General features: G+C 38.1%; 1 protein-coding gene across 1 annotated transcript in view; it reads left to right on the top strand.

Moving 5' to 3' along the window:
- CTTNBP2NL (CTTNBP2 N-terminal like) overlaps positions 1-22,961 on the top strand; it is a 78,228-nt gene extending 55,267 nt beyond the window's left edge. Inside the window, exons 3-5 of the mRNA XM_051993023.1 lie at positions 9,311-9,541; positions 16,858-16,965; positions 18,217-22,961. Of these exons, the coding sequence (XP_051848983.1) occupies positions 9,311-9,541; positions 16,858-16,965; positions 18,217-19,680 (1,803 nt within the window). The 3' untranslated portion in view covers positions 19,681-22,961. The remainder of the gene's footprint in view (positions 1-9,310; positions 9,542-16,857; positions 16,966-18,216) is intronic.
- The last annotated feature ends 296 nt before the right edge of the window (positions 22,962-23,257 follow it).

Genomic DNA, 23,257 nt, shown 5'->3' with positions numbered 1-23,257 from the left:
AACTCGACTTTGAAATTTCTGATCAAGTAAATTGTGTTTAGTTTTGCCCTAAACTTTGATATAATGGTTTAGAAAATGGTTATATAAGCATAGGCTATTTTCCTCATTCCTTGCTGTAAGGATGATCTCAAATACTGTGTACCCATAAACCAACTATTCCTAAAATACTTTCCAGAACTCTACAGAATTTATTTTGCTTGTAAAATTTTGTGGGTAATAGTTTTCTTTTTTAAAATATGGGGTATTTATTTGATTTGAGATCCTATAGTTGTCTCTGTGAATCTTTAGTCATTTATTTTACTTTGGGGGAAAAGTACAAATCAGTGTTCATGCTGATCACTCACCTTCTCTTAAACAGTCTGCTTGTATATCAAATTTATTTTTTTATGAGTGTTTCTAAAAAGTTGCATAGTAGGTAAATATTTATCAAATAATCAAATTGTAGATCCTGACTGTCTTCTATTATACTTTCAAGAATATTTTCTGTGAGGACAAAAAATGAGGGAGAGGAACTCTTGTGGCAGAATCATTCTTAGAAATCCTAACTTCTCCTTAAAGAGTGGCAAGCTCGGCCTTTGGTTATTTACCAGACCTCACCAGAAAGAAAAATAAAGGAATTTCATGATAAGATAAGGTTCAACTAGATGATCTTTCAAGTGAATCCTAACTCTGAATCCTAGGATTCTGACCTGTTAAGAGCATATTTACACATATGTTCACCTTTCCATTCCATTAGGTATTCTTACTGATTCTGTGAACCCTTAATAAAAATAACAATAATAATAACTAGCATTTAGGTAGATAGAACTATCAGGTTTACAAAACATTTTACAAGATTTACAAAACATTTCATTATAAAGTTTCATTTGAATATCACAAAAACCCTTTGAGGAGGGAGGTGCTGTTGTTATCCCTATTGTAAATATATAGATTAAGAGAAGTACAATGACTTTACCTCATGAAGTTATTATTGAGGTATGCTTTGAACTCAAGTCTAACTGACTGTAGCTCTAGAGTGCTACAATCTAATTCCTTGCCTCCAGCAACCATGTTGTTTCAGACCTTTAGCTAGTGTAGTCATGAGAAGAAATTTGGGTTGAATTCACCATTTCAAAAGTACCATATAGCACTTAATCTATTGTAAACGTTATTCAATAGACTATTATTATTGGGATTTTATTATATTTTTGTTCTTAAGTTAAACAGTAGCTTAGAAAGCATCTGCCACTGCATACTGACCCCAGAAAGGGATGTCTGTGGATCATGCTTTACTTTTTAAAGTCTCTCTTTAAACAATCCAGATACATTTACTAAATGAATAGTAAATTACCAACATTAAAGTAAACTCCTGTTGATAATTACTGCTTCCCTATGTGGAATGTGCTATCCTGGTGTGAAAGCTTGGGGAAAGTGTTAGGGAAAAAAAAGAGATCAATTAAAGAGTGCCTATTATATGCAAGATCTTAAGGTATTTATTGAAAAAGATAGATCACAGTAGACTGAGAGGGGATCCTCCCCAGGGAACTTAGGATAGAGATAAGATCCACATGGATATCAGAAAAGTTAAATATACAAAAAGCAGTGAAAGAAATATCACTAAGGCAGTATATTATCAATGAATAGATACAGACTATACCATTCAGCATAAGCACTCTTTAAAGTTATATTTTGTAGATCATCATCTAAACCTTATTCCATATTCTCTACCACCTGATACTTCATTCCCATCCCCCTCAACCTTCTCATCCCAACTCTGCTAGCCCTTTCACTGTGCCCTTTGGAAATGTCTGTTCCTTAGGCAACAGATTTCCATTTATTTTGAGTCTTCCTCATCCAGTCCTTCTGCGTACTAACTCTTTCTGAAACTTGACTTCCTCCTGATGACATAGCCTCCCTGGGTCCCTTTCACTCTGGCTGTACCTTCTCTCATCCTCCTCAGCTCACTTAGTTGAGGTGGATGAGTTGGAATGCTCCTTGCACGCCATTGGCACTTCCAGGCCTTTCGCCTTCCTCCTTTAGTCAGGAACTTCTTTTCCTTTGAGATTCATGCTATTCATATCTACCTCCCAGTCATTCCTCTGGTTGCTGTCTACAGATCCCCTTCCTTCCTCAAGCAGTTCAATATCTGACTTAGAATTTTTCTCTCCTCCTTAATTCTTGCTCTCATACTAGGGAACTCCAACGTATATGTTGATTCTCTCTATAATATTCTAACACTCAGTTACTCAACTTATCTTCCATGAGCCACTCTTCCACCCATCCTCAGCCACACACAAAAATACATAGACCCTCGATCCTTTTATCACCTAAAAATGCGACATCTCCACATTCAGGAATTCCAAGATCCCTTTATCCAATCCTAACCTAGTAACTTTTCACCCTTCCTTCTGCCTTCCAGAATGTCCTCTCTATGACCTCTGGTGTCTTGACCCTTTAGTTCTCTCCCAGGCCATCTCCCCTTCATTAGCCACTCTCGCCTCTTCTCTTTAATGAACAAATTTACCTCTACACAGCCCTCTTGTGAATCCTTTAGTTCTTATCATGCTGAATATGCCCAGCAAGGCCTCAGCCTAGGCTCACTCCCCTGTATGGAAATCAGGACAAGAATATCTAGGAGTAGATTTTTTTTTAAACTGAATTAAGAATGGCCAGGGCATTTGTTTACGTAATTTTAATTTTACATTAAAATAGATGACTTTGGACAAGAATTTTGACCTCTCTTGGCTCCAATGGTCTCTTAGAGCCTCTTCCAGCTTTAGGTCTGTGCTATTTTGGTACCATTATAGAACTCTTCATTAGAACCATAAGGTGCTATATAAAAATAGAGATCCCTAGAGAAAATGTATAGCTATTATATAGTGTATATTATATTTTATATGTTGCATAATGTATTTCAAAGAACTGTTGCATAGAAATTCAATAAAAATGGAATAGAATAGAGAATTCAGAAATAAATTTAATTGTACACAAGAATGGAGTATATAGAAAACAATATGGTCAGTGAATAGGTGGAGTCCCATCTTCACCAAATCCTAGAGAGAGAGAGAGAGTATTGATTTAACTATAGAATACTACTCTCAAAGCTCTCCTTAAAAAGTGGCATACAAGACAAGGAGTGGCAGATTGGCATGGTTGGCAGAGATCTGGCCTCGGAATCAGGAAGAGTCACATTCCAATCTAACCAATGAAACCTAGTGACTGAGGGATCAGGGACTACTCTCTAGGTTGCACATCTCTATAGTCCATCTCTATTGGTAGAGATTTTCCAAGTGGAAGTGTCTGATCAGAAAACAAGCTGGAGAGAGATCAGATAGATATCCCATATGCAATATCAATGTTCACAAAATATTAAAAAGAAAATAGAAAGGCCTCTTTTATTGGTGATTACTCTGTTAAACTGTTTCAGGAAAATATGGACAAGAATCCCACAGGACAGGCATAGAGAGGTTGTCATGTCTGTGAGCAGAAGGAATACCCACACTAAAAGAGGTCATAGAGCCATTGAAATAATTAAGATTTCTTAGACATATTTTTTAATTGTATTAAAAATCTTTCCCACTTGTCAGCTTTATACTATCTTTGTATCTTTTGTGAGCATTTTCATGGGTGTGAGGGAAAAGATACTGACTTTTCCAGTTGTCATCGTTGAGCTTGAAAACCCACTACCTTTTTTTTTTTTAATAATAAAAGACTTTCAATAACAAATGCTATTTTCATGACATTATTGCCATCTTTATTCAGAGTAATTGCATTGTTCATTTTTTGAGATAGCTATTTATGGTTTATCAGAGATGCCAGAGAGTAAATTACTTAACAATGAATGAATTATCTGTGGATTTAATAGCCTGTGGTTACAAAACAAAAATAAACTTGGGTAATGTACAATTTTGGCCCCTAGATTAAAGACAGTTTAGCTGTTTAGCTGAAGTTTGAGAGAGCCCATGGTATTTATTTTGTTGATGTGATATTTTTATAGGTGACTTCATCTTAAAATCATTTCATAAATGGCAAAGCTCCACCCTAACCACATTTATGGTACCCTAATTTCCTAAAAATGAACATTGCATGATCTACCATCTTTAATTCAATGTTTCCCCAGTAGAATAAGTCTTGACTGTACCTCTTTGAATTTGAAATCATACATACCTTTTTTTGTTTACTTAAAAGATTAAAGTACTTTTTTTTTTCTTGCTATAGGATTGGAATACATGCTCTTTGTGTGATATTATATAGAATAAGTGTCCTTCAGACTTTCTTCCATAGTTAGTAATAGCAGTCTTAAAACGGCTAGACAGCTGGCCTACCAGATGCAGAATTTAACATATGATATCCTTGGATGGGATGTAGAATGATTTTTGTTAAAGCTTTCATCAGTAGTATATTTCATTCAGTTCATGACAGAAAAAGAAATGAGTAATAGATGATTAGATGATTACTGTGTGTTGTCTGCCATAGTAATACCCACTCTCTTTGAAACTCTAACCAGCCAATTATTTTTCTGTTGTCTGAAATTAAGGATTATTCTTGTTTTCTGACAAGTTATATATTTCTTTTTCAGCTATATTGTAAATTAGCATTGAGATGAAAGTAAAATATAACAAGAAGTCAGTTTAACTTCATTACTAAAACAGTGGGAAAAAATCCAAAGCTACTGAAAATACTTCCTATTGATGAAAAAGAAAAAAAAAATCATTAAAACTTGAATCTTGAAGTTTTGAATATAAGCTCTTGAACTTTCTTTTATATTTGACCTAAGATGATAGTGGGTAGTAATGGATAGCATAATTACAAAATAATATCAGCTAACATTTATAGAATGCTTTTTTAGGTTGACAGTGTACTATAAAATTATTGTCTCAATTGATCTTCACAGCAGCCCTATGAGGATAGTGCTGTCCCTATTTTACAGAATAGGAAAGCTGGAAAAAAAATCCTAGAGAGTCATATAGTCTAATGATTTTTTTTTTTTTTAATGAGAATACTGAAAGTCAGAACTGTGAAGTCACTTGTTCAGAATCAAACACCAATAAGTGATAGAATCAGGACAACTGAATAATCTAGAGCTCTCCCACTATATCAAATTTTCTTATCAAGATGATGATTATGTCCTGCTGCTAAACTGATCATTTTCAACTGGCTTGATTTGGTTTTGCTCTGTAAATGATCTGATTTATAAAAATTATTAAAAAATCATACCTATATTATTGTTCAATCTATAGTTTTCATTTTACCATTTTTGTCTTGGATCTGAGGGTGTATTCAAAATAGATTAAGTTTTTTATGGGATGAAACCCCAAGAATGAAAATCCTACTAGTATTTTTTAGATTCTTTCTACAGGTTCTTTTTCATTTATATGCAAAGCCACCAATTTCATGTAACTTGTAATTACTATGCAAATGATTTATCTAATTACTGTGTTAGTACTCTAAGAGAAAACAGACAACCTAACAACAGAGAGTTCCCAGAGAAGCACTGGTAATGCTCTGATGCTTATTAAATTATACGATTGGTTTTTAAAGAAGTTGTACATACACTCAAAACTGAGAGACAACTTTTCTGTCGATCTAGTATCAGCTATCCTGTGGGATATACTTTACTCTGAAAAAAATCCAGGATTTCCCAACAAATTAGCACATCCTTGCCATTTCATCCCAGATATGGAGTTTTCACAAATTAGGAAAATGAGTTGGTTAAACTCTCTTCCTTTTGTAAAATTTCTTTCCTATCCTATCTACAGTACCTATTTATGGCCATAAAGTGCCCCTTAATTCTTAGTGGTTGGGGCAGTTATGTTCTGAGAGCATATGATAACCAAGGAACAGCTCTTTGTACTGGAGAGAAGTAGTTCTACAAGATGAGGTGACAGAAGCAGGGAGTGATCAGCCCTTTGGGAAAACATGCTTGCATGGAAAAAATAGAAACAGTGTTGGTTTGCTTTAGAATCAGGGACCTGAATTTGAATTCCTGATCTATCAATTGTGTACTGGACCTCAGTTTATTAATCTGATAATGAAGTCATTAATCATCAGTGGAACTTCAGCCTTAAATCTTTGACTCATCAAAGAGTCAAAGGCCTCATCTACAAAGTGAATATCATTCTTAGAATTAAGATTGTTTTCAGTACCACTGCCTTCAAGGAAAATTCTCTATAAGATAACACAGTTGATAAGATGATTTTGTTTCTGCCTCAGAAGACACATACTCACTTTCAGCAGTTTATGTGCTTGCAAGCTTCCATTTGTCCAATTGTGGGTTGTTGATCTAGTACTTTGGTATCTCTCTTGAAAAGATCTGAAGTGATGTTGTTGAAAAATAAGAAGCCTGTTGGCCAGTAAGCAAACTAGAAGAGTTAAGAACTTTTCTGATCCAGTTCTTATATCATTTAGAGCCTGCTTTTATATAGGGAGAAAACACATTACCCTTGGTAGCTAACTCAGGTGCATGTGTGTGTCTGCTTTTTTTATTTTCTCCCTCACCTCTTACCCCATGTATCTGTGTGTGGTTCTTTGACAGTGATTGTAGATAATTGTTGGAGTTTGCCTGTGTAATTTGTAACTGGAAAAGAGATATCCTATCTTGTTCTTTGCAGTGCCAGGATCCATTTTCTCCTTTTCTAAAAATATACCCATTTAAGTTAAAGTTAAAAAGATGATTATTCAATTCTGATGGATGTGGTTCTTTTCAACAATGAGATGATTATTGAATCATGAATGATTCCCATTGTGATGAAGACAGCCATCTACACCCAGAGAAAGTACTGTGGTAACCGAGTGTGGTTCACAACATAGCATTTTCACTTTTTTTGTTGTTTACTTGCATTTTGTTTTCTTTCTAATTTTTTTTCCTTTTTGATCTGATTTTTCTTGTGCAGCATGAGAGTTGTAGAAAAATTGCACATGTTTAACATATATTGAATTACTTGCCATCTAGGGGGAGGGAGTGTGGGAGGAAAGGAGGAAAAATTTGGAACACAAGGTTTTGCAAGGGTTAGTGTTGAAAATGTATCCATGCATTTGTTTTGAAAATAAAAGGTTTTAATTTTTAAAAATTAACTGGAAGGGGAGGGAAAATGCTGATTAACATTCTATTCTCCAAATCTCTGGTAAAAGAAATTACATGGGTAAGATAATCATATTATTCAAAGATTTCTAATAACATGGTCATGTAAGCATATGGAAGTCAGAATTCCTAAGTTCTATTCATCTACTCTAAAGGCATCATTACAAATTGTGGAATGGAATTAACTTATCCCTGAGACCAAAATTTGGTCAGGTTATTGGATACAACGCCTCATGTTTTTCACCATGGCTCTTAATCTTCTGATTGATTTTTACTGTATTATAGCATACTCATTACCAGTCAAAAGTGTGGCTGCTGACAGAGCTGATGCTGTCTTAAGCTATGTGAAGAAAAGCATTGTTTCCAGTATGGAGGAAGTAATTCCTATTTATGCTCGGGTCCAGGCATCCTGGAGTACAGTCTGCAGTTTACAGGCATCACATTTGGAGAAATACATAGGCTAGTATAAGCTTATCTAGAGTAGGGTTCCCAAGATGATGGGAGGACTGGAAAACTTGTCATAGTAGAATCATTTGAAGGAACTGAGGCTATTTAGCATGGAGAAAAGTTACAGTAGATATGACAGTTATCTTCAAGTGTTCGAAGGCCTCTCCTGTAGAAGAAAACCTGAAAATGTTTAGTTTGGTTTCAGAAGGCAGAACTAGTGATACATACAGAGAAATAGATTTAAGTATGATTTAAAGAAAAACTTCCTAATAATTAGCACCTTCCAAAAATAGACTAGGATCTCTTGGGAGGAAGTGGGTTCCATTTTTCCATTTCATTGGAGGCCTAAAAGCTGAGCCTGGATGACCATTTGCTAGGAATGTTATCAAAAAGGATTCTTGTTCAGTCAGAGTCATTGAAGTAAAAGTAGGAGAGCCTTTTATAAAAGCAGCTTTTAAAAGCTCTGATTAGCTCTTTGGGGGAAGGAGCTAATTTCCCAATGAGTCCAGATTAGTCATAGTTTACTTTATAATTGTCAAAAAGTATCTTCAGAGGACCTGCCTCTCTTTAAGTACAAGAAAAATTTTAGGTAGCATTCTGGTCTCACTGTTCGCAATCAATATATAAATGTACTTTTGTTCTTCAAACATGCAGATGGCTACACAAATGGTTGTGAAACTATTGCAAGAAATGTGTCATGTTTGTTTTATTTTCGGGAAAGGGCGACAAAGAAGGGAGGATTGGTTTTCATTAAAATCTCATCTTCATAGCTTTTTAGTTGTGGATTTCCCCTTCTTACAAATGGTTTCCTTTTTGTGGGCAGTGGTATAAAGATATAGTAAATTCTGGTGAAATAGAGAAATGGACAAGAATTTTTATAATTAAACATTGATGACTGTCTTCTACAGCAAAGCTTATTGCCATGATTTTTGTGTTTCCAGAACCATATTTTAACTTTGTGCTTTTTCTGAAATGCCCTAAAAAATTATTATTGCTTTTCATCATATGATGGTGTTTTAATTTAAAAATAATTGTTAGTTTTCTTAGTTCTGTTTAGTTCTTAGTGTATTTCATCAATGTGAATTCAGTTCATTTAAAAATATAAGGATATATGCATATGTATAAAGATAGAAGATGATAGAATGATAGGAGTAAAACCAGCATCCCTGGTGAAAATGAGAATTCAATTCAACAAGCACTTAGTACATTTCTCCTGTGCCAGGCACTGTGCACAACTACACAAATAACTGTAAGGCAGAACAGAACCCAAGTGCCACAAGAGAGACCTTTGAGACTAATCTCCCCTCATTTTACAAATGAAGAAATTAAAGCCCAGAAACATCAGATGATTTGCCCATATTGCAAGCAAGGAAATAGGAAAGAGCTGGAATTAGAACCCAGAATGTCTGACTTTAAATCTTGTCTTCTGCACCATTACATTCATGAACAATAAATAGCTTCTCTTTTTATAGATTTCCACAATTAACTAAGCACTTTTCTCACAGTACTATGTAAGATAGACTGTTCAGATGTTACCTCCCTTTAGAGATTGGGAAAGTGGGGCTCATGGAAGTGAAAAGTTGAGCCCAAAGTCACATAGGAAGAAAGGGGCCAGGTCTGTTTTTAGATATCTATATTTAAATAGCCTCATCTGATTCTTAATAAACAGGTCCATAGTACCCACTATTTATATAATTCCAGTCTCTCTGACATCCATTTTAAACTGGATTATTATTGCTTTACGTTTTTAAACAAACATTTGGTGATTTTCTGTGTATATGTGTCTTTCTGTTTTTCTCTTAGGCTCAACACAGAGACACTTTTATTGAAGAGCGCTATGGAAAATACAACATCAGTGATCCTTTGATGGCTCTACAGAGAGACTTTGAAACACTCAAAGAAGAAAATCATGGTGATAAGCAACCTGTCAGCCCCCACCCCCTGTCTGTTCTGAAGGCGGTGATGAAGCAATGCAGAAACATGCAAGAACGCATGCTGTCCCAGCTGGCCGCCGCCGAAAGTCGACACCGCAAGGTGGGTTCCTTTGGGTTATCTGGTGATGTTGAAATCCAGCTGGCACCCTCTCAGTATTGCCCTGTACTCTCTGGTCGCAGCTCAGTTAGCATCCTTAGAGGTGGCTAGAAGAATTTCAGTTTACCTAGAGCAGGGGTCCTTAATCTCCTTTGTGTCATAGACCCTTTGGCAACTTGATGAAAACAATAGATCCTGTCTTAGAATAGCTTTTGTTACTTTCTCTTCATGATTGAAAGAAATCCTAAATTTCAGTTAGAGGTTAGTGTGAATAAAGGTGTAATTTTTTTTTTCCAACCAAATTCATGGTCTTCCTGAAATCTGAAATAGATTATGAACTTTTGAGTTGGGGGTGGTGAGGATTCTCTTATTCCAAATGTGAAATTTGAGAGTGTGCTGGACCTGTTCATTCAGTTATCATTCCTTCTTGTGATACTAGAATGTTGTTTGTCCAGCTCTTGATGCAGTCTGAGCTTTGGCAGCCCACTGAGACTGGATGGAGTTTGTAAGTGAACGGAGTGTTCTCTGTTTGCTTACTTAAATGATAACTATGCATGGTTTACAGATATTTGAGGAAAGTTGTGGCCAATAAAATCCATGAGTAGTCATTTAAATACAAACATACATGAGTGCACACACATTCCCTCATAGATTATTTTCTTTTATTTCCTATTTTGACTTTCTTGTATTTTCCTGCTTATAAGACCATAAAGAGTGCCTAGTAACAGTTACCTTAGGGCAATTCCAGCCTGTTAGAAATGACTTTTTCTCCCCAAGTTGTATGGACTGCCTGCCATAAAAGCAGACCTGTGCTTTCCCTGACCTCATCCCATTGGAATCCTGGGGCCTGTGGGCTGATTCCCTGTCTGTTGTCATTGGCTGCTCAGTTGCCCGTACTGGCAGGAGTCGGCATTTCCTCAATATCATTCTGGCTTTAGACCAACACAGGGAGGCATGGAGTAGAGGGGGAGATCATCGGACCTGGAGAAACCACTTTAGTGACTCAAAGCTCAGGAATCCCAGGGCACTGTGACGGTCCCTGTCTTAAACACCTTCGCTGCCACACTTGTTCTTATCCAAGCTGGTCTTCATCCTTTTTCCTTGGATCCAGCTACAAAGGCAAATTTAAAAACACCTAAAAAGATGAAGGCTGCACTATAGGGAAGGTGGTGCTGGGGGTGACCTGTCTGGAGCTGAATTTGTGTGGTGTTTTTATTTCATTATATAAGAAGACCTTCATAGTCCCTAGTAGGAAGGCACAACAAATGGTATCATCTTCACTTGACAACCAAGAAAATGAGTAGCTCCAGATTGACTCATATTCAAGGAAGTGGCACTAGAAGTATTTGCTGCTCCTTTTCTGTGTGTGTAGGGAGGAGGTGGGGGTAAGGGATAACTGTGTCTAAAATTAACATCAAATTCCAAAATATCATATTTCAGTGTAAGAAATACAGTCTTAAATCTGTTTTTTAAAGGACACTTGAAATCTAAAGGCATGTTTTGGGCCCTATTAAGTGAAAGCAGTTAAGCTCTTCCAACTACACTTTAGTTATAGTATAGCCACCAAAGCAGCTGTGCTAGTCTCTAAGCCCTCCTTGGAGCCTGCTCCATGAATTTTTATTCTCCTATCAGGAAAACTGTTAGTTAAGAAAACAGGAAATGGGCAGTACAAAATATGAAGACAGGCGTCATGCTAAAACACAGTCATCAGAAACATCAGCTGTGTTTCTATACTGGATATTTAATGCCATGGAAAAAGGATCCTTTTCTGACCAGAATATTATACAGTAAAATCTAGATATCTCCTTAAAATTTCATTTCCCTTAAAATTTTGGTTGAAGCCTATGACATTTATTTCTAAAAAATAAATTTTTATTAACATCATTTGATTTTGCCTCACCTTCATTTCCACTGTATCATTCCCTCTCAGAGAAGCCATCCCTTATAATTAAAATTACTTTTTAGAAAGGAAGGGAAAAAAGTTAAGTAAAACTGATATTTAAAAATCTGATATTCTATATAATTTTCCATATCTCACTGTAGTAGGTCCCAGGCCTGACTTTGAGGTTTAGGATTAAAATGAATGAGATACCTAGAAATCTTCTACCCATTAAAACAAAAAGGTTGGGGTCAAAGTCAAGGTGATAGTGTTGTTGGGAACCAGTGTAGTGAGTTGCCCTTCCACAGTCTCCTTTGAACAGACTAGATGAAATCCTTATAGGGAAAATCAGAAAAAGCTTTTGTCAAGTCCAGATAAGCATTAAAAGACAGAAAGAAAGTCTGCAGACACTCAGGATGAGGTTCGGTTACGTGAGTGAGGTCCCGCTGTGCACAAGGGCAGAAGCGGGGCTTAGGCCCAACTTGCTCTCTCCTCAGAGTTCCCTATCACAGTTTCAATTGTGAAATGAAAAGGGAACCAGTCTAGAGAAGTAGCCCTCCCAGGTAGAGAGGCCTTAGACCAAATACAAGAGAAAGAAGAAAGTTCAGATTGGGGTGCAGCCATCGCTCTGCTCTCGAGAACACTGAAAGCTTACAGGTTCCCCATCCTAATATCCTGGAATAACACAACACTCATGACCCCAAAAAAGCAGCAGCAAGATTAGCCCAGACCTTCCCTACAGAAGCATGGCAGATCCCAGCCCTGATATTAAGTACAGTATCAGGGAGTAGGCTAGAAAAATAGGCACCACGGTGAGCTTAGATGGATCAGACACGGTCAAGACATAAACAGAAGAGAGAATGACTCAAACATCTGTAAGCAAAATCTCCAAGAAAAGTGCTTGTATACAAATTCAGTTGGAATTCCTAAAAGAGATTTTATAAATGGAATAAGAGTACTTCAAGAATAAAATGGAAAAGAAATAAGAGATATAGAAGAAAGAATTGGAAAAGGAATTAACAGCTTGGCCTAATATCCTAAAATCTTTCCCAAGCAACAAATTCCCTGAAAATTAGAATGGACCAAAAAGAAGTTAATGACTTCATGAGGCAACAGAAAATATTAAATCAAAGTGAAAAGACTGAAAAAATATATATAGAAGAAACTTTAAAGTTCAAACATAGGAGTGAAGAAAAGCATAAAAAAGTTAACATGAATGTACGGTGATAAAGGGCTAAACAAGGATAAACTGTTTACATTCAAATATATGGAGATGATGGTTCATAGAAAGAACCCAATTAGATAAGACCTGGGAATAATTCTACTATGTTTTGATGATCTTAAGAAAAGAATGGAAAGAGAGAGGAAGAGAAATACACGAGGTAGAAAGGGGAAGGAAGAGAAAATTATCTCCTTTTATCAGAATGTAGGAGCAGGAAAAAGGAGGGAGCAAGAGAACTGAACTTTGCTCTCATCTGAATTTGTCAAAAGAAGAAAAAATACATACAGACAAAATACATTTTACTCAGCAGAAAAATAGGAGAGTAAGAAGGGGTGGAGAAATCAAAAGAAGAATAGATGAAGGGAATGATTAATTCCTAAACAAAGCAAATTCTAAACACTATTTTTGAATAGTGTTAACTATTATTAACTAATACTCTTTTTGAAGTGACAAAGAATGGGATTCTGAGGGAGTGTTCATAAATTGGAGAATAGATGAACAAATTATTGTATATAAATGTAATGGAATACTATTGTGCTGAATTCTTATCAGCCAAATGACCAACCAGGATTTCAGAGGACTTATGATGAAATATGCTCCTCATTTCCTCCTGATAGAGAAAGGAAGAACTCAGAATGCAGGCGACAATTACTTTTGAATATGGCCGATGTGGACATTTATTTCAATTGAAAATACGTGTTTATGATGGATTTTGATTTTCCTATGTTCTCAAGTAGGAGGTTAGAAGTGGGTGGGAGGGTGAGAAAGTAGATCTTGACTAATTGAAACAAATTAAATGTTTAAGAAAAGATTTATTTAACAGTTGCATGGAAAAGCTATTGAAGAAGGATACAGCATTAACTTAGTTCATTCAGCATTATCTTCCTGGGCTCTCTGTTGTCAAGCCAGAGGGAGAAGCTCCTCACTCTTCCAAGTTGCCTTTTGTACTTAAGCTACCAGAAAACTCTTTTAGCACTTTAAGTCTTATCCCTCTGGGCCAGTTTGTGACTCAAGGATGACTTCATTACCTTTTAGAGAAAAACTGGCCTTGTCTACGTGGTGTACATTATGGAGCACTTCTTAATTGCACTCCTATTACTAATCTATGCACAAAAAGGAGACAACTCTTTTTTCATATCTCTTTTGGAGGCAAGCTTGAGCATCCTTATTTTGCAGCATTCAGATTATATGTTGGCAGTGTCCTGGGTTTTAAGGCTGTATGTTCATTTATGCCTCCTGCGTTCTTATATAAGTCTATATAAGTTATGTAAGAATTTGGGAGATGCAAATATGATGGGAAGTTAACACTGGACCAAGAATCAGTTGAGCTGGTTTTGGATTCCAGTTGGACTGCATGCTTAGTGTGTGACCTTGGACAAATGTAATCTATGTATAAAATGAGAGCTTTGGATTAAATTAGATCTAAATTCCCTTTCAACTTTTAATATAATTACAATTAAGCAGACCTCTTAGATAAAGAAGTTATCTATTTTAGTTATCATAGTCCACTCTGCCATTTTGGGTACTAGATTGACTTGGATTTTGAGGTAAATACTCTCAAAAGACATAACCACTGCATTTTAGGATGTTCTAAGGAAAAGAATAAGAAAGCTACACATGTTGTAATATACACTGTGGATTTAGGAACATCCAAGGTCAAAGGGTTCAGATGAAAGAAAATTAGCATTTTGTGAACAAATTCTATGAAATCATCAAAGGAAAGACAGCAAGCCTTCAAGAATGAATTGCTGATTAGGCAAAGAGAAACTGTTCCATCAGAGAAAAGGAATAGTTCTAAGGAGGCCAGTGTGAATACAATGGAAAATTTCTCAACCAACTCAGATTTTAAAATATATTTATATTGAAGGACAAAAAAAGAGATTTTTAATTATAATGGTGAAAAGAGGCTTACAACAAGGATAGGGCCATTGGATCAAACAAGCAAAACATGATGGAGAAAAGACAGAACTACTGAACACATGTTTTACTTTTGTCAACACAGCTAGGAAGTGTTAAGTGTCTGAGGCTAAATTTGAATTCACATCCTCCTGATTTCAGGGCTAGTGCTCTATCCATTATGCTACCTAGCTGCCTCTTTACCTCATTTTTTTAGTGAAGGAGATTAATCTTTGGACTAGAAAGGATAAAAGATAAATAGCTAACAGGGAGTTGATAATCCTAAGTAGGAAGATAGTAAGAGAACACCTTAAAGAGTTCAAGTAGCTCTATCTCAAGGATTTTCAGAAATGCCAAATATGATTCTTGAGCCATAGTTAGTGGTTTTTGAAAAATCATGGAATCAAAAAAGTACATAGAACAGGAAATGGGCAGGTGCTTCCTTTTCAAAAGAAGAAATGGAATAGAGTTTGCAAACTAAAGGGCAATAGACAGTTTCACTATCTGGCAAAATTCTAGGTTTTTTTAAAGGGGTGGTCTTAAAAAGGAAGTGGCCAGAGAGTAGCACAGTTTGGTCAAATGTAGTTCATACCAACCAGACTAACATCACTTCCTTTTTTGACAGTGTTAATGCATTACTAGATCAGAAGAATGCTGTAGATAAGAGTTTGCCAGGATTTTAGCAAAGAATTTCCAAAGCCTGTCTTCCTATTTTATAGACTAGATATATTTAGGCTAGCTAATGATACAATTAATTGGATTCAGAACTGGCTGGTGTCTAGACCTATAGAGTAGTCATAATAGCTCAGTGTCGATTTGTAATGAAACCTATAGTGAAATTTAAGGTCCTTGAGATCCTTGTCAATTTTGTCTTGTATTCCTAGGGCAATTACCTTGCATGTAGATGATATTTAATAAATGTTGATTGAGTTAGAAAGGGATTTAAGCTTGGCTCTGTGCAGTTTAATATTTTTACCTGTAACTTGGATTAAACACATGGTCACATCAACAGGCCTTTAATATGTACTTAATATGTATCAGTTATGCTAAATGCTGCGAATACAAATACAAGCAAAAAGAAAGACAATCGCTGCCTGCCAGGAGGTTTTATTCTAATGGGTGAAAACAACACATAAAAGAAAGCTGAGAAGGTGTGCAGGACAAGGTACTGAGTAAGGGCGTGTTGGAGAAAGAAGTCCAGAGAGTCAGAATGAAGGAGTTAGGATGGCTGGCCTGGCACTTCTTTCAGGTTCTGGGAAGAACTGACCAATCAGAGGAAGATGTTACCAAGGTGGCAAGACTTCTATTGGGGGGAGGGGGGGGAAGGGTGGAAAAAGAAGTCTAAAAATTCAGGAGACAAGCCCCAAGAGGAAGGAAGAAGCATAAATGGCATATTTTTCTATTTTTCAAATGAAGCAAAGCTGGCAGGAAATGTTAATATAACTAGATGATAGACTATCCCCCCAAAAAAATTTTTGATTGGCTAGAAAATTGAACTGGATCCGATAGGATGAAATTTAGTAAAGTATGGTACGTGGGTTTTTAAAAAAATTAACTCCACAAGTTTAAAATGAAAAACACATGCCTAAACAGCCATTCACCTGAAAAAGATTGGTGGATGTTAGTAGACTACAAGCTCAGTGCGAGCCAGAAGTCTGATAGTGCATTCACAAATGCTCATAATACATTAGGCTTCATAATACCGAGGAAGTAAGAACTCTACTTAATTCTACCATCATCAGCCCACAAAGGAAGTGTCATCTTTTGACCCAATTGCCATATTTTAAGAAAGGTATGAACAAACTAATGCTTCACTTAAAAAACAAAGGGATCATGGAGGACATTAAGCTGTCTTCAAATAGTTGAAAGGTTATCATTGTGGGAGAAGGGATTAAATGTGTTCTGTTTTACTCCAGAAGCAGCAGAATTAGGAGCAATTTGTCAAATGTTAACAAAGAAGTAGATTTAGTCTTAATGTAAACACACACACACACACTTTTCAAAATTTTAAAATAACCATTCCTAAAAACCAAGTATCTGAAAGTGGCATGGGCTCTCTTTGGAGACAGTAGATTCTTCCTTACCAGAGATCTTCAAGCAAATGATGGAAGGTCATTTGTTAGATATGTAATATATAAATATATATTTGTTAAACAAAAGGGTTTGAATTAGATAATCTTTGAAGTTTCTTTTAACTCTAATATTATATGATGTTCAGTGTTTAATCTTATATGACCACCAATTTTTGATTAAATGATAAGAAAACATGATGCACTTTGATATTTAAAGATGACTTGGTTGTGATATGTTTGCACTTGGAAGGTAATCTTGGATCTAGAGGAAGAAAGACAAAGACATGCACAGGACACAGCTGAAGGTGATGACGTCACATACATGTTGGAGAAGGAGCGAGAGCGGCTGACGCAGCAGGTGCGCCAGACTCTGGGGGTGTCCACTTGAGAACTTCACATGCACACAGGATTTAGTCACAGTTGTGTTAAAAAATAACTTTGATGATGTTGGATTTGGAATGGACCTTAAAGTCATTGATTCAAACTTATTTAAAAAAAAAAAAAAAAAAACAACTGATGAGGAAATTGAAGTTTATCAGGATTAGTGACTTGGTTAAGGTCACCCAGGAAGGTTGCTGGTTTAGAACCCATATCCTCACAATCCGGGCCCAGAGACCTTTACACTGTACATTGTATGCTGCTACTGCTCAGCTAAAGTCAACTGTTTTTTGTTGGTTTATGTCTGAGCTGCTGACATTTATTGCTCTTTTAAATCATGTGTTCCCATATTAGAGATATCCTGGTCTTAGAGTTTCAAGGCCTGAGTTTAAGTCTTAGCTTCAGCACTTGCTCCTTCCCTGACTCCTGGAAATCACGAATCTCTGTTCTCATAAGGTGGGGGAGGGGAACCTTTTTTCTGCCAACAATCATTGGATATCTATAACATCATGGCCCATTTAAAATGATCTATTTAAAAACTCAAGCCCAGCGAGGCATCTTACCTAGCTTGGGAGGGTCAGACCAATGATAGGGGTTCTCCCCACCCCTATCTTGAGGGATAATATTGCTTTCACCACATATCTCCCAGGTTGGTATGAAGAAACCACTTTCTAAGCTTTGAAGAGCAATATGAATTGAGTGACCGTTTATCACCTAAATTGTTTATTGTCCTTTCCTCTGGGGACTGGATTCGATCCACTCTGCTGTGTAGGGTCACCCATGTGATCCTGAACAAGTTAGGTCACTTCTCCGGGCCACCACTAGGCAAGATGATTGGTTTCATCCAGTTCTCCCTTCTATGATCTTGTGCCCTCACTCTTCTTCAGTGGTCCTATAATCCTAGAGTATTTAGTCTTAGGGGATGATCTTGATTTGCTTAATCAGAAGTCTTTATTAGCAACCTATTTATATTATAGTGATAATTGATTCTCTTACTGCTAACCCTCAGTGTAAGATCTAGAAGAATCTTCTGAATCATCAGGGGGGAAAAATGAATTCCTTTGAATGTCCATTTCCTATTAAATGTGTTTTAATTTATGTAAAAAGTTATGCTCTGTGGTAACTCTCACTCAGAATGTCGAATCCATCGTCTGGCCCCCAAGCACAAAGGGGTCAGTCAACAGGCTTTTCTCTCCATTCTAATTAAGCTGTTTGCTGGTCTTTTTTTCAGCTGGAATTTGAAAAGTCCCAAGTGAAGAAGTTTGAGAAGGAGCAGAAGAAGCTCTCGAGCCAGTTGGAGGAAGAGAGGTCACGCCACAAGCAGCTGTCTTCCATGCTAGTGATGGAGTGCAAGAAGGCCACCAGCAAGGCCGCCGAGGAGGGCCAGAAAGCAGGCGAGCTGAGCCTGAGGCTGGAGAAGGAGAAGAGCCGGGCCAGCCAGCTGGAGGAGGAGCTGGCAGCCGAGCGCAGGCGGGGCCTGCAGACCGAGGCCCAGGTGGAGAAGCAGCTGTCCGAGTTTGACATTGAGCGCGAGCAGTTGCGCGCCAAGCTGAGGCGGGAGGAGAGCCGCACCCAGACGCTCCGGGAGGAGATGGAGAGCCTGAGGAGGGCCGTGCGGGAGCTGGAGGCCTCTCAGCCGGGCGACCCCGAGGAGCGCGCAGCCCCCAACGCCACCTCCAGCACCGCCTCCAGAGGCACCGCCACCGACCCTCCACGCCTGGTATCTGTATTTTGCCAAACTGAGAACCTTCCAGCAGAAAGAACCCATGGGAGCGGTGTAGCCAAGGCGGTGGCAGCCGGGTTACCCGGCCCTTCCCCAGGCACACACTCATATGCAAAAACCAATGGCTACTGCGACATGGAAATGCAAACCAGCAGGGATTTGTTACCAGGCGGCGGGGCAGACGGCGCGCCGCCGCGAGAGAGTCCTGCCATTGAGAATGGTGGTTCTCCTCCGGGGACAGAGTCTCCGGCCCCCCTCGCCACCCCGCTCCCTACCACAGGAAGCTCCCCCTCTCCAAACAGCACCGCTGCCTCCTCTCTGACCTCCTCCCCTTGTTCATCACCCGTCCTGACCAAGCGCCTGATGGGGTCTGCAGCCAGCAGCCCCGGCTACCAGTCGTCGTACCAAGTGGGAATCAACCAGCGCTTTCATGCAGCGCGACACAAATTCCAGGCCCAGGCCGACCAGGACCAGCAGGCCAGTGGCCTGCAGAGCCCCCCCTCCAGAGATCTGTCCCCGACCCTTGTGGACAACTCTGCCGCCAAGCAGCTGGCCCGAAACACCGTCACGCAAGTGCTCTCCAGGTTCACCAGCCAGCAGGGGCCCATCAAGCCTGTCTCTCCCAACAGCTCTCCCTTTGGCACAGATTATCGCAATCTGGCCAACACCAGCAGCCCGAGAGGCGACCCCAGCCATTCACCCACTCCGGGGAAAGTCTCCAGCCCTCTGAGCCCCCTGTCTCCTGGGATCAAATCACCCACCATCCCCAGAGCCGAGAGAGGGAACCCTCCACCCATCCCTCCTAAAAAGCCCGGCCTCGCCCCTGCACCGTCCCCCACCACTCCACTGACCAAAAGCCCTTCCCCGGCAGCCTCTTTAGCCACCAGCGATGACCTTTCCGGTAGCTGCTCTGCCAACGCCGTTGTAGCCAATGGCAAAGATATCGAGATCCTCCTGCCTACCAACAGCTAGTCCCTGGGACACTCCACATTTGACATTCCATTGCATCTTGTCCAAGAGCTTAAAGACAGACCATTGGGTCACATCATGTTATTTATTTTGATAATGGTGGAAATTTGCTTTGATACATTTTAGTGTATTTTCACCCTTTTTTGTATTTTTTTTTAAGTAAAAACTAGGTAGTTTGGGTTTTGTGTCTCAAATCTTTGTACTGAAGCTGGAAAAGGCACCTCAAAGATGTCTCCAGGCTGAACAATCACCATCATGTCGTGATGGAGAAGAGCTTTTTATGGACCAGGTGGCAGCTTGTTCTCTATTCTGGGATGGGAAACATTCACTTTAAATTATGCAGAAATGACTTGTGCAGATTTTTATTCCAGATGAACATGTATAAAAAGTGCCTGAAATAAGACTGCCTGCCATATGACTGTGGCTCTGTGGCAAAATACATGAAAAGGGGTCATCTCCTAACAGAAAATGAGACCTTCCATGACTCCAGAATGTTCCAAATCAACACTGCTTTTAATCCTTTTAGAGTGTTCTTAATACAGACTGTTCTGAAACAAGGCTGCACTAGTCAAAACAAAAACCTTTTCCAGGTGAGTATGAACATAAGCTAAGAGCTTTAGCAAGCCCCTGCCAAGCCCTCCTGAGCAGTAAGCTCATTTTTCTGTGACTTTTAAGTAACTCCTGGCATCAATTCTTAGATGAAATGAAATTGCTAAAGGTCAAATCCGTTCCTCTTTCCATTGCCCCCCAAAAAAGTTCTTCAAGCATCTACTGTCGTGTGTAGAACTGCTGAGTCCAAAATCTTACTATTACTTGAAAAGGAAAATTGTTAAACATGTTGTATAAATTATCTTGTGACAGAATGATGGGATCTTATTTACTATGTAATCAAAAAGCAATAACTTAAAAGTTACTCATTTTGTAATTTTTTAAGTCCAAATTACACAGATTTTACCGAATGGTCACAAGTGCTATCCCAGCCTACCAACCTATGGTGACTATTACTTGGGAACCAAATGGATATTTGCCTAGATAGATACATATCATATATCAGTATAGATTCACATCCATGTATATGTTAACATACACACACCTACCACATGCATATAGAATATAAATTTTAGTGTGATTATATTCTTGGAGTTTCCAGTATTGCATAAAGAAAAAGTAGAAATGCACATTAAGATTACCTACCAAAGTAGCCAGCTTGCTCTCAGTTTGTGCTGCTGGGCCCCAGTTAGGCATTGGGAGGAATGGTCTCCATAGAGCAGTGGATAGAGCTGTTCCCTTGCTCTTTGAATTTTCAAAACTGAATCCAAATCCCTTGTCATCCTGGGTTATGTTCCTGGAAGAAGAATAAAATAATTGGGCTTTTTCTCATTTTAGCAACTTATCTCTCAGTAGGATTTCTTTCCCATTTTCCAGATGACCTATTGGAAAATAAAAATATACAATATGAACACTTGGGAGGGTGAAGCCAAAGCCAGATGATTTCTTAAATCTGCATAAACTCATCAAGGTGGCCTGATTCTCCAAAAAGGGTAGGGTCAACTCTCTCATTGCAGTCAGGATTGCTCTTAACCCAGTCCAGACAGATGAATATTTTTCCCCTTCATAAGTGGTTATTCAGAGAATAGGAGTCCCAATATGCTTCCCTTGAAGGGACATCTTTTTAATATTTAATAACTGTTTGAAAGTCCTTCAGATGTATAATCAATTATTTCCTGCAATTTTAAATCTGTTCCCTCTATTTGGTATCAGTTCATGGGGAAAACAAGTCATTGAATAGAAATCATTCTGTAAATCACTTTATTTTTTAATTGGCACATAAATTCACAAGGTTTATGGTTTGATTGGGTAGTGGTCCATGTGCCACCAGGAGAAAAACAGCAATGCTACCAATTACTGCCCCAAGATAGCTGATTAATGATATTTTTTGGGGGGGGAGGAGGGTATTTTAAAATGTCCAAAGCCACTTACTGCACACTGATTTTCATCTTCATACTTGGCACTAATTAACGTGTATGATAAATGGCTAAACTTTTTTAACTAGAGAGGGGGGTCTGCAGCTCTTAATATGTTTATTACCTCTCTTTTAATGGTAATCTTAAAAGTTGCATTGTGCTCTTTCTTTATGGCATAGATATATAGAGAGATATATACTATAATGAAGTTTATTTCTTAGGAAATGCACTGAATAATGTATTTCTTCTACAGTGTAATATAGGGTGGGGAAATGCAAAAGAAAATGTGTATTTTTGCAAGTAGCCTATCTTCTGAAACAAATAAGCACAAATATTGCAATGGATCCAACTAATCCAGTTAGGTTTTATAGATCTAGTATTTAAGTTTTGCTGTAGATTGTGTGTTAATAATTAAAAAAATATGATTCACATGTTGATTATTAATAATCAAATTGTTGCAAAGCTTTGTCACTGGTTATGAAGTCCAAACACTTAACAGTAGCATTAATTAATTGTTCATTAACACTTGTAAAGCCAAATGTTTCATGGGGAATTTTTTTTTTTACAGCAGAGACAACATTAAAATCTGTTAAATAATATTGTCAAGAAAACTTATCTAGTACTAAAAGAAAAATGTGCAATAAGGTGCGTTTTATTTAGAGTAGAAGCAAGGGGAGGGAGGAAAAGAGAAGTAGTCCTGGCTTAAAAAAATAAACTAATGGAGATGTGCACATAGTGTGCATCCATGTATACACTCACTTTATAAGAGTACAAAGTACTTTAAAACCAGAAGATTCGGGATGGACACCAATTGTGTAATCAACAACCAGGTTATATTAACATGGGAAGAGGCTTTTAAAATTGTCATTTTGTAGATGAGGAAACAGTCCCAAAATCAAGGCTGCCCCGCTTGGTTTTAGTAGAACCAATCCTCAAAACCAGGTTCCCCAATTCAAGTCTGACAACTTTTCTGTCCTGCTGCATGTTGGGGTCAGGCCTTTGTGACTAGAAGGCTGTGGAATGCATGACCCCAGACTGTCCTCTTCAGGTCCGAGAGTCTGGGATCCCTTGAAGAGCACCTCTGACCTACAGGAGGGCAGAAGTTTGTGTCCAGTTTCCAGGGCTTGGGAGTCAGTTCACCCAGAGGATAACTGGAGAGAGTTTCGTATGGCAGCAGTGGGTTTGCGTTCTTTGTGACTCCAGCTTTCCCTGTTCCCATATTTCTTCCCCCTTTTCCTCCCTCCCCAAATGTACTTTGTAAAGAGTGCCTGGAATACTTAATCCTTCCAAATTAAACAGAACTTCAAGTGTTTTTTGAAACCCTGGCTTGTAAACATGATCCTGTTTTTGTAAAGATGAGTCAGTGGTGGATAATGAACATAGTTCCATGGAGCAATTTTTAATTTAATTGCCATAAAACAACAAGCAGAACTTGAAAGTATTATTCACCTGTTCTCATCAGTGATTCATGCATGGAGCTTTTTAAATGAACATATATGTAAAAGCCACATGGCATGGTAGAATTAGGTTTGGACTCTGGAGAGCCTCAGTTTAAAGTCATCCTTTGATACTTTGTGACCACAGACAAATAATCCAATCCTTCAGAACTTCAGGTG

This window comes from Antechinus flavipes, chromosome 4 (assembly GCF_016432865.1).
Source record: "Antechinus flavipes isolate AdamAnt ecotype Samford, QLD, Australia chromosome 4, AdamAnt_v2, whole genome shotgun sequence".
In the NCBI taxonomy this organism is placed as follows: Eukaryota; Metazoa; Chordata; class Mammalia; order Dasyuromorphia; family Dasyuridae; genus Antechinus; species Antechinus flavipes.
This window is presented reverse-complemented; position numbering and strand designations above follow the sequence as displayed.